A 12831-nucleotide genomic window follows, 5' to 3' on the forward strand; every position below is an offset into this window, starting at 1 on the left:
TCTTTTGATTTTCAGAATTTCCATTTGGGTGTTAAAGATCTGTCTTTTTTTCTAATTTGTTTTTTGTTTTTTAGTTGTATGCTCAAATCCTTGATCTTCTCTCTCTATTTTACTGATATGAGCATTTAGAGATAGGACACTTCCCCTAAGTACTGCTTTGGCTGCATCCCACATAACATATCTAAACAACTGGAGAAATACTAGTGGTTCATGGGTAGGCTGAGCCAGTATAATAAATATTATAATTCTATCTAAATTTATTTATTCAATGCCATACCAAAGTACCAAATAATAATGGCAAATAATTATTTTCTAGAGCCAGAAAACAATAACAATTCTTCCATAAGAATAAAAGGTTGAGCATCAAGAATCAATGAAAAATAAGTGAAGAAAGGCAGTCTAGCAATACCAGATTTCACAGTATATTCATGAATTTCCATGTCATGAAAACACTACAAATTCAATATGGATTAAATGGATTCTCTTTTCTAGTAAGAGATCTCAATGTTTGGTTTAATGTGCATTATAAGGCCTCCTCTTTCCCTACCCTGCCACCCACCCCTAATTCTGTGTCTAGTTTCCGGGTCATATTCTATATTGATAGATAATCACTTCCTAAGCCCTTTAGTATCAAAGGTAAGGATTTGGGGGGAGATCTCTGTCTAGATTGCTCATGTTTTCTTTAAAATTTCTGTCTAGAGCTATAATGATGGCGATTCCTTTTAGGGTCATGGAATCAAAAATCTAGAGGTGAGAGGGACCTTAGGAATTCTTTCATTTTTTAGCTAAGAAACTGAAGAAGTGAACTGACTTATCACTAGGTGAACTAGGGTCACACAGATGGTAAGTTTTAACTGATTTACAAATGCAATGCCTCATCATCAGTTTGGTAACTTCCAGCCAGTCACAAGACTACATGTAGAGCATAAAAGAAATGTGGAAACAGTCACTTCTTTTAGTTTCATATCATGATGCTGCCGGTGGTGTATATCATCTTTTCTCTCTCTGGGAGCCTCGTGGCTGGTATGATCAAATAATGAAAGGGAAGCTAGCTGTAGCTGAGGGAGGGAGGTTAGGCATGAGCACTGGTTCACAATGTATAGGCACTGATCTAACTTTTCAGTTAATAAAATTTTAAAGTGCCCTGGGATTTGAACCTAGAACAAATCTTCTTTTGGTGAGTGGTGGCTATGAAGGATGAGATTATACCTCGTGTTTATTGTGTATATATTTTGTGAATACGTATTTTATATGTGATTACATGTATATCTGTCATCTCTCCTTGTTGAATATAAATTCCTTGAAGGTAGGCTCAGTTTTATTTTTGGCTTTTGATACTCAGTGCCCAGAATTGTGTCTGGCACTTAATAGATGCTTAATAAATATTTACCAATTGACTTATTATCTGATATCATTATGTTTAATTGTAAATTACAAATAATAATTATTAACTATTATAGATTGTTATTAGAAATGTCAAAAAGGACCTAGGGATTAAGGACTCAGTTTATTCTTCTCATCAATGACTGAGTAGAAACTTTTTTAAAGAGTTCTAAGAAAGTACAGAAGGAGGCAAGAATTGGTGATTTAGAACTAGTTGCAGAAGGGTTTTTGAAGAATATCAAACTACTTGGGAACAGACAAGATTTAGAAACTAGAAATGAGAAGAGAGAGGATGATGATATGTATCAGAAACTTTTTACTGTACTGTTATCATCAAAGGGAATGGAAATGGAATAAATCTATTTGACATCAATTTGTGGCCCAACAATGTAATGATCTTGGCCAAAAAATGGAATTTCTTAAAGACTTATTCACATATTCACAGATCTTGAGTTCTCATTTTACCTGTGGGGGAAAAAACCTGAGTATCAGAAAGAATAAGTAATTTGCTCAGGGTCATGAGATAATAAATGGCAGAGGAAGGATCTGAGCCCAGAGTCCAGAGCTCCAAATCTAGCCATCTTTTCCCTTCAATTCTCCATCTGTTAAATGAACAGGCTAATTCTCACATTCACTATCTCACAGGGTTGCTATGAGGAAGGAATTTGTGAAATATACTGTGAATTTGAGCTTTTTTGTTATTGTTTTGTCCTTAGGCATGCCTAGGGTGATTCACAAGACAGAAGTGACCAGTATTTTGGGGGAGAATGTGACATTGTCCTGCCAACTGCCCACAGACAAAGAGGTTCTCCAAGTTACATGGCAGAAAGAAGGACTAACAACAACTAACATGGCCACATACAGCACCAAACATGGTCCCAGATTACTTGGCTCCTACCATGAACATGTTCGAGTGACCCAAAGTGATTTGAACTCCTCAGCTATCACCCTTGATTTTGTCACCTTAGAAGATGAAGGATGCTACAGATGTATCTTTAGCATCTTTCCCATAGGAGCTGTCCAGGGCAGGATGTGTTTGAGTGTTTATGGTAAGTCACTGAAGTGGTACCATGGACAGCAGGGGATATGAATTCTTCTCTCTGGGAACAAAAGCATTGTTCTTCAGAGAATGTGATGTATAGGGGCTGTTTGCTGAGAGATTTGTCGGCATCTGTAGTCTGTGACTTGGACTAGAGTCTGTTAAAGTTCCTTGTTGGTTGAAAATTCTATAATTTTAGTAGAACCGAAGTAGGGAGAATGCACTAGGGTGCATAGGAAAGGGTTTAAGCATCACCTTGGAATATTTATAGAGGGGTGAGGGGCTCCACTTGGTTCATTGAAATATAAGATTTAGTACAATTTTCCCATTTTACAGATGAGAAAACTGACACAAAAAAATGAAGTGATTTGTTGAGATCATACAGATAGTTAGCTGCTGAGAAGTCATTCAGTTTTAGGTCTTGCTTTCTTTGGAACCAGTCAAAATTTCCAAAATTTACAGAGATTTAAATACTAAAGCCTGACTTGACCTGAAAAGGATATGTGTGTGTGTGTGTGTGTGTGTGTGTGTGTGTGTGTGTGTGTGTGTGTATACACATATATTCTATTTAATCTCTATTAGAGAAATAGACTCATCAGTCAAGGATATATGGCCAGATACTACCAGGGCTAGAAGCAAAATAACTCTCATTTACATGCTTTTTTCCCATCTTCAGTTTTTGCTCTATCCATCCATCCATCCATCCATCTAGCTACCCTTCCATCTATATGTTTACCTATCTCTCCACCTATTATTTTTCTACCTACCTACCTACCTACCTACCTACCTACCTACCTACCTACCTACCTATCATCTATTATATCTACCTATCCATTCATCTATTAACTTCTATCTACATACCCACTCATCTATTCTTTATCTGCCTTTCTACTTATTTGTCCATCTATTATCTATTTGTATCTACATACTTACCTCTCTTTCCATCCATAAATTACCCTTCTATTCATACTTATGTATCCATCCATTTGTTTATTAATTTACATGTTTATTCATTCACTAACTTTACTATCTATTTACTTGTTTATTTACTTGTTATTTATCATTTAAACCATTTCATTATTTACTACTTGTTATTTACTTACTCATATGTTTGTTTATTTAGTTTACTGCTTGGTGTATTCCTAAGATATAAGGAGATAAAAAGACTATTAAGACCTACCAGAATTATTCTACTCAATTTACAGAGGAGGAGATCAAAACCCAGAGGGTTAAAGTTTCTTGATCATAATAATAGAGAGTAAGTGACAGAATCAGGACTTGAACTCATATTTTCAGACTTGAAGATCAGTGTTCTTTTAAAATGTTAGGCAGAAGAGGTTATATTTTATCATAAAGGCAATAAAGATCCAAAAAAGGTTTTTGAGTAGGAGTGACATATTCATACATATGTACACTAGATGTAAAGTCTCTTGAATGGACATTAGCAAATGGTACTGATTGAAGAGGAAACACATCTATGACTTGGTGGAAGTTAGAGTTTCTTAGAGACATACATGAGCAGGGAGAACATTCCAGGCAAGAGAAAACTATCAGAAGACTATTTGGATAGTCCTATCTCTAGGACAGAGAGTCTGTTCTTTTTTACAGTCCTCATCTGTAATATGGGAGTATTAATAATAGCCCCTCCCTCCCCGGATCATGGTGAGGATCAAATGAGGAAATGATTGGAAAATGCTTAGCATAGTGCTTGGCACACAGTAGGTGCTATATTAATGCTTTAAAAATAGTCTGAGAGAGCAATGATGAGGCTCTGAACTAGGCAAATGGTTATACAAATTGCAAGAAAGGGACATATAAAAGTGAGGCTTTTCCTGGAAGAAAATTACATTCTCTTCACTGAAGACCCTTCCCATAAAAAGAGTTTTGTGGGTCTAGCCAAGAAGGGAGCTGATTAGCTCATTTCAACCTATGAGAAATCTTTACCTTTTATCCGGAGAGACTCAGGATTCTTAGCCCATAGCTCCATGTAAACATCCCATTAAAACCAGGTCCCAAATGGAAATGATATAATATAGGACAGGTAATGATGGGATTGCTATCTTCTCCCAAACTCAGAATATGACTACCTCTTTTCCTCCTTCCCTTGCCCCCTCAGCCTTACAAAAGGGACCTTCTCCTCATACCTCATTCATTCTCACATTCCAGATTTGGAATTGGGCAGCATTAGGACCAGGGCTGGTTTACCTTGCCCTTTCAAAAGTTCATTTCTTCATGTGTGGAATCTGGGAGGTAGGGTGGGGGTGGTGGATATAGTATTGAACTTAGAGTCAAGAACAGCTGGGTTTGAATTGGAATGTGAGCTCCTGGAGGAAAGCAACCTTTGTTTGCCTGGCTTTGTAGCTCAAGTCTGTGATTATGGGGATCCAAAGAAATATGATTTCCTGGCAAGGATGGGGAATAACTTGAAAAAATGGGATATAAGGGCTACTAGGTGGCTCAGAAGATAGATGGTCAACACTTTAGCATAGTGCCTTGCTCCTAGTAAGTTCTTAAAAAATTCTTGTTGACAGATTGATTCTAATATTTCTTCAGACACATTAGCTGTGTGACTCTGGGCAAGTCACTTATTCCCTTTGCCTCAGTTTCTTCCTCTGTCAAATGAGCTGGAGAAGGAAATGGTGAACCATTCAAATATCTTTGCCAAGAAAACTCCAAATCAAATCACAGAGAGTCAGACATGGCTCAAACAACTGAACAAAACCAACAAAACCTGCAAACCTTATAGCACTATAGAAACATTAGCTGCTATTAGACAAGATGGTTTAAAATTCTTCTTGTTTCTAAATCTTATGAATACAGAGGTAATAATGTGAGAGAACAAATCTATACATAGTCTTCCTTCCTATAGGGCGTAGACTCCACAGCTTCAAAAGACCAGTCTCTGACAAGTGTGAAAGTCAAGACATTCATTTGGGGAGGATTTTGGGGATGCATAAGGGTATACACTACGAATTCTATTTTATAGTTGGGGAAGCTGAGCAACAGAAGTGGCATTGTGATGAAAGAGAGTCAAAAGACCTAATTAACAATTCCACTTTTCCTGCTTATTACTTGTATGATCTTGGGCAAATCAATTTATCTTTCTGAGACTCAGTTTCCCCAACTGTAAAATGAGGGGGTTGGCTTAAATGGTCTCTGAGGTCTCTTCTAGTTCTAAGAATGTGATCTAAGCTTGATTAAAGAAATTAAGCTAAGTTGAAAAGTCACTTCCTGTAATTCTTTCACCTAATTTTTCAACACTCCGGATACTGAGTTGTATCAGCAGATAATGGGATTAAAGGTCACTGGTAGCTCCTGTTAGACCTTACCAAAGTGTGTCAGTGATTACTTTTCTCTGTGTAGGAGATCATGTCACTAAAATGATGGGGAATAGAATTAGGGAAACTTCTTGGGCAAGGGGAAATCTACTGTGTCATCATTTCAGTTTCTTGGAACTTCAAACTGAAAATGATTTTTTTTGTTTTTAACTTGGTGGGGTAACACCCACTCTGCTTCCTTAATGTGTGTGGGCTGGAATTGGGGAGTACGAAAGCACAACTGATGTCCTTCCAGTAATAAGAGCCATAAAGACCATAACCCAAAGGGAAACATGCAGTGGGTGGAGATTCCAGATTGGAAAGATACTGTCAAGAGTCAGGAAGGCTTGAAGTAATGGGAGAAGGAAAGAGAAGCCAAGGACTGAGTTAAGATGTGGGCGGTGTTGCACAAATGAGAGTACTGGGATAAAATCTATCTTCTCATGAACTCAGTTTACTTCCTTGAGCCTCAGTTTCCCCATCTGTTAACTGGAAATAGTTATATTCCCCACCCACACCCCCTGCAATTGATCTGAGACTGAAATGAAATGATTTTACAGATTTTTTTTGTAAACTTTAAAGCACCTCAAAATTCCAGTTGCTATATTTTTTCATTATTGTAAAGGCACTTATTTCCCCATCAGTTTACCCCAAATCTTTGCCTTGAATATGCAACATGATTATCAGACCTGAGAATAAAGTTGTGGAGATCAGAGCTTCTTGGAGAAAAAACAAGCAAACAAGTTCATTTCTAGCTAGGGGGAAAATCACCTGCTTATTTTTATTTAGCATTTCCTTATCACATTGATTTCCTCAGTTTGGATGAGAGAAACTGAGACATAGAGAAGCTGAGTGACTTGCCCAGGGTCCGTCATTGAGTATCTGAGGGAGGATTTGAATCTACCTCTGAAATAGTAAGAAATAGGACTGTTCTTTAACCTGGGTTATTCAATCAATCAATCAATCAATCAATATATATATATATATATATATATATTTGTCCTGCTAAGCGCTATTTATCAGCCCTTCAGCCTTGTGCTTGATGCTGGGCATATTAAACCAAAAAATCAACAAAGAAAACAATTTCTGCATTCAAGGATCCACATTCTATTAGAATTAGCAGATGGATGCACATAGATAGATGGATAGATAGATAGATAGATGGATGGATAGATGGATAGATGGATAGAAGAATAGATAGATAGATGGATAGATGGATGGATGGATGAATGGATGGATGGATAGATAGATAGATAGATAGATAGATAGATAGATAGATAGATGGATAGATGGATGAATAGGTGGATAGATAGGTAGGTAGATAGATGGATGGATAGATAGATTGATATGGATAGACTGATAGAGAGTTAAGGAGACAGAAGGATAGACAGATAAAGATGGAAAGACTGATAGGCAGATAGACAGACAGATAAAATAGATGCATAAATAAATTCATTTACATGGTATTCATGGAATTGGGGCAGTATTGTGCTATTAAAGCTTTATTAGCTTATAACTATGCTAAGACTTTTGGGAAATGAAAAGTATCTCCATAATTCATACCTATATATATATGTGTGTGTGTGTGTCTGTGTTTACAAATATAAATATAGCTACATCTATGTAAATTATGTATTTTATATGTCTATATGTTTATATAGAGATACACATGGCATGTGAATGTGTGTGTGTGTTAGAAGACCATTTTTTGAGAAGAGGCACACCAGCTGAGCAGATGGAGAGTGGCCTCTTGGTCACGTTCAGATCTGTGTTTTGGGGCACATTGCCCAATGCTTGAGTGATTCATGATCTTTCCACCACAGCCATATGATCAAAGTCCCATGACCCCAGAGCACAAACCGGCATTTGCCAGAGTTTCTGAGGACTCTGCACTTTTCCTCAGGTGGGAATTTCTTGTAAGAGAAGTAAAGGAAATTCTAGGATCCTATTTTTATCATGGGAAGGAACTGAAGAGGTTGGCTAATCCCATAGCTGTAGCACTGGAAGGGGGCTGAGAGTTCATTTAATGCTATCTCTTTATTTTAATAGATGAGGAAACTGAGGCTCAGAAAAAAGGCCTTGTGAATCCTCTCTGAACCTGTCTAAGTTCATACAGATAATACAGGGCAGTTCTGAAGTCTAAGTTCAGTTTCTTAGGCTACCAATTAAAATCTCGTTCTTTGTTCTTTGGAGGCTTAAGGCTTCCCCATTTCTTCCCAGGCTTTATTCACATTATGTCCCTTTTGAGAATATAAACTCCTTGTGGCCAAGGACTATTTCCTATTTGATTTGCTATCTCAAGGATTATTTGAATATTCTGAAATAAGTCAGTATGGGTCTAGGAGGTTGGCCAAAGAACCTCCATTTCTTTCCCCTCATTTGCTTTTCATGGAAATCAAGCTGAGGATTTGAACTTTTGGTGTGTTGGGGATTTCAAGTGTGTGCCTTGCAGAGATGCAGAGAAGTTAGCACATTATTGGGGAAGCTATAGTGTTGGCTAACATTAGAGAGACAAAGTTATGGGTATCTTTATAGTGAGCATTCCTCCTATAGATGAGATTAACTAGAGGGCCACCAAAACCTCTTCTGGGTCTCAAATTCTGTGATTATGGGGCTCCAAGGAAATATGGTTTCTAGGCAAGGAGGAGAAGTGACTTTTAAAAAATGGTACAGGGGAAAGCTGGGTAGCTCAGTGGATTGAGAACCAGACCTAGAGACTGGAGGTCCTAGGTTCAAATCTGGCCTCAGATACTTCCCAGCTGTATGACCCTGGGCAAGTCACTTGACCCCCATTGCCTAGCCCTTACCACTCTTCTGCCTTGGAGCCAATACACAGTATTGACTCCAAGATGGAAGGTAAAGGTTTTAAATTTAAACAAAATGGTACAGAGGGGCAGCTAAATGGCTTAGTGGATCAGAGATCCAGGACTGGAGATAGGTGGTACTGGGTTCAAATATGACCTCAGATACTTCTTAGATGTGTGATCCTGGGCAAGTTATTTAATCCTCATTGCCTCGCCCTCACCTTTCTTCTGCATTGTAACTAATGTTTAATATTGATTCTAAGACAAAAGTAAGGCTTTTAAAAATATAATTTAATTTAAAAAATTTTTTGTATATTCAGCACGAAAGAGAAAGGGACATGTATTAGAAATATTGGGACTATTTCTCTAAATCCCCATAGTTATCTTTGAGAAATGACTTGCTTTGGTAGTGACTGTTGTTCATTTGTTTCAGTTGCATCTAGCTCTTTCTGACCCCACATGGAGTTTTCTTGGCAAAGATGTTGGAGTGGTTTTCCATTTCCTTCGCTAGCTGATTTTACAGATGAGGAAACTGAGGCAAATAGGTTAAATGATTTAGTATTGATTCTAAGACAAAAAGTAAGGCTTTTAAAAATATAATTTAATTTTTTTTGTATATTCAGCATGAAAGAGAAAGGGACATGTATAAGAAATATTGGGACTATTTCTCTAGTCATACAGGATCACACAGCTAGTAAATGTCTGAGACCAGCTTTGAATCAGGATGATGAGTCTTCCTAATTCTAGTTCTAGCCCATTATCTGCTGTGCCACTTAGCTGCCTCTGCAGTGGCATAAAAAGGTGGAACTGAGAAGATCTTGGCCCCCAGACTGCCTCTGCAATTCACCAGTTTTGTGACCCCAGGCAAGTGGATTAATCTCTTTGAGGATCAGAGAGCATGTCTGTAAAATGGGAATAATTCTAAGCAGTAATACCTATCTCGCAGGGTTATTGTAAGGTTCACATGAGGCCCTGTATGAAAAGTGTTTTATAAAGTTTCAATTTCTGAGGGATCCATCAATCAACCAGCAATTACTAACATACAAAAAACAAAATGGAAATAGTCCTTGCTCTAAGGAGTTTATAGTATTGGGGGGGGATCATAATCTCAGTCTCTGTCTCTGGCTGTCTGTCTCTCCCAATATATACCCACGTTGAATATGAGGGGATCTGAGGGGAAAGCTCTGGTGATTAGTGGTATAAGAAAGGTCATCTGTAGGAGTTCTTGTGTCCTGAAACCAGACGGTAATTTGGAGAGACTGAGAGGAGTGAGGAGTGCCTCCCAGCTTTAGGGGCCAGCCATTTTCTTCAAGAAAAACAGAACAATCTATAACTAATACAGATTTTGCTAGCAGCATATATTGATTTTCCTTGAGAAATGAATTTGTAAAAAATCTATCATTATCCACTAGTTTTTTCCAAAGACAACACTGCCATCCTACGTCCCCTCTGATAAAATGATTCACTTAAGTCAGCTCTATTATTATCAGAACAAACTCAATGTGAAATAAATGGAAAATGCTGAAGCCTTTCATGTATTTATTAATAACACAATTTTCTACATAGTATTCCTAGGTCTTTATTATATCCCTGAAATCCACTTTATATATTGGGGTAATAATGAAAAAAAAGTATTCTTTTTTATCGTAATAGAAAGTAAAGAAAAAGAATGTCCTGTTCCAGTAAAAGACCACTCCCTGCCCCAAGAAAATCATGGAGGTGCTTTATAAAAGGAATAACAAGAAGGTCAGTTTGGTTGAATTGCAGTATGAATGGAGAAGTGAAATATAGAAAGGTTGGTTGAGACCAGGTTGAAAAGGGCTTTGAATGACAGTTGGAAGAGTTTAGTTTATTTCCTGGGTATAATATGGAGCCTCTGGATTTTATTGAGCAGGTGAAAGACAAGGTTAGATTTGTGCATTAGGTAGATTAGTTTCATGGCTGCATGGAGAATGTATTGAAACGACTAAAGACTTTGAAGAAAAGAGACCAAGGAAGAGACTACTGCAATGGGTGATTAAGTGGATAGAATGCTCCCTTTCCTTCTGGACAAAAAATGATGGAGTCAGGGGGAAGCTAGTTTATTCAGTGGATGGAGAGCCAGACCCAGAGACTAGAGGTCCTGAATTCAAATCTGGACTCAGATACTTTCTAGCTGGGACCTGGGCAAGTCACTTAACCCTATTGCCTAGCCCTTACCACTCTTATGCCTTAGAGTCAACTGACTCTAAGAGGGAAAGTAAGAATTATTTTGAAAAAAAATTAAGGAGATGGATATGTGATTGGAGAAGACAAAAATATATGCCATAGATTTTGTGCAGGTAAAAATAACAACAGTTGGCAACTGATGAGCTATGGGAATGAGGCAGAGTAATCAAGGATGACCCAAGGTTGTAAACCTGGATAAATGAAATGAGGAAGTTCAGAGGACTGGTGAGTTTAGAGGCAAACAACATGAGTTCTGTTTTAGCCACAATGAGTTTGAGAAACCTGGGAGATAACCAGGTTGAAATGTCCACTAGGCCTGTGGTGGCAAACTTATGGCATGCATGCCAGAAGGGGCACTCAGAGCCCTCTCTGTGGGCACACAAACCATCATCCACCAGAGTTCATTACCAGAAAGCCAGAGGGACTCTGGGCTGAGCTTCAACCTTCCCCCTCTCCACACATTCCTGAAGACATTTCTCACATCATCTGCCCCTCTGCCTAGAGTGCAATGGGATTTCTTCCTCGGGGGGGGGGGTGAAGGGAGAGAATTGGAGTGTGGCATTTCATCTCTAAAAGTTTTGCAATCACTGCCCTAGTCAGTTGTGCATTCTGGTGGTAGAGAATGGAGATGATGTGATATCAAGCCTAGTGAATCAGGAAAAAGTAACAGCATCTCTCCCTCAGAACCATAACAAAGTCAAGCATCCAAACAGGGATATTCCCAGAATTCTCTTTGCAGCAAAGATTGGTGTTCATGAAGAGAAGGAGTGGGGTAGTACTTCAGATCTCTATGGAAGAGGGTGAAAAAGAAGTTTGTTTTTTTTCCTAAGAAGGAGAAATAAGAAATAAGGGATAGGGCAAGAAAATGAATTTTATCTTGTCTTGGTTAAGAAGATGGTTAGCTGGGAATTTGAGAAAATTTTTGCTCAACTTGTTGAGTCATTTCAGTCATGTCTGACTCTGTCACTCCATTGAGGGTTTTCTTAGCCAAGACACTGGACTGCTTTGTCATTTTCTTCTCTAGCTCATTTTACAGAAGAGGAACTGAAGCAAATTGGGTTAAGTGATTTGCCTAGGGCCCCACACCAAATAGATACGTGGGGCCATATTTGAACTGATGAAAAACAAATTTCCTAAATTCAGGACCAGCACTGCATCAAATCCTAGTTCCAACTTTTCCAAGCTGTAAGACCTTAGACAAGTTAATACAGGTCTCAAAGCTCAGTATACTCATCTATAAAATGGGAGTAAAAATAATCACACCACCATCCTTACGGGTTCTTAAGAAGAAAGGACTTGGCAAACCTTAATTAAAATAACTAAAGAAATGGACCTTATTACTAGTAGAAATGTCTTCCAAGTAGAAAAGAATGCAGTCTTCCGAATGGGACCACAGAAATCTGTGTATTGGAGGGATGGGTACATTTTTGCTTTCACCTTCTCCTTGTTTACATCCTAATCTGAGTTTGTACTCTCTGATTCAGATGGAAATATCTGTGAGACAATGAGAAGTAGTGGAATCAAGAATTGCCTTTGACTTAAAAAGTCCTGCCTCTTGACTCTAAATGGGAAACTGAGTAAATCATTTAGCCTTTCTGAGGCCCAGTTTCCTTGTCTGTAAAATGAAGTAGATGCACATTATCATCTCTAAGCTTCACTCTAGTTCTCTCATTTGTCAAAGTAAAGTTTAAGGTAGAGTCCTGAGCTTGAAGTCAGGAAGATTTGGTTCTAATCTTGCTTCTGACATGTACTGACTGAGTTCACCTTGAACCAATTCAATTTTATGGGTTTCAGTTTCCTTATATGTAAAATGAGAAAACTGAACTTATTGACTTCTCAGGTTCCATCCAAGTCTCAATTTATTACATTTTAATTAATTATATTTAGTTTATTATATATTTTCATATGCACCCTGGACAAATCATTGAACAACATTGTATTTCAAATTCCTTAACTGTCAAATAATGGGCCAGGATGTCTTGACCATTAAGATATCATCCAGATCTCAATCTATTATCCCATGATGCTATGGCTCTAGAATTAACATGCCTCAGTCTTTTCTTCTATAAAATGAAAATAA

General features: G+C 37.9%; 1 protein-coding gene across 1 annotated transcript in view; it reads left to right on the forward strand.

Moving 5' to 3' along the window:
• The first annotated feature begins 810 nt into the window (after positions 1-810).
• LOC103106595 (OX-2 membrane glycoprotein-like) overlaps positions 811-12831 on the forward strand; it is a 31387-nt gene continuing 19366 nt past the window's right edge. Inside the window, exons 1-2 of the mRNA XM_007477826.2 lie at positions 811-1023; positions 2100-2432. Of these exons, the coding sequence (XP_007477888.1) occupies positions 969-1023; positions 2100-2432 (388 nt within the window). The 5' untranslated portion in view covers positions 811-968. The remainder of the gene's footprint in view (positions 1024-2099; positions 2433-12831) is intronic.

The sequence above is a fragment of the Monodelphis domestica genome, chromosome 1 (genome assembly GCF_027887165.1).
Source record: "Monodelphis domestica isolate mMonDom1 chromosome 1, mMonDom1.pri, whole genome shotgun sequence".
NCBI classification, from domain to species: domain Eukaryota; kingdom Metazoa; phylum Chordata; class Mammalia; order Didelphimorphia; family Didelphidae; genus Monodelphis; species Monodelphis domestica.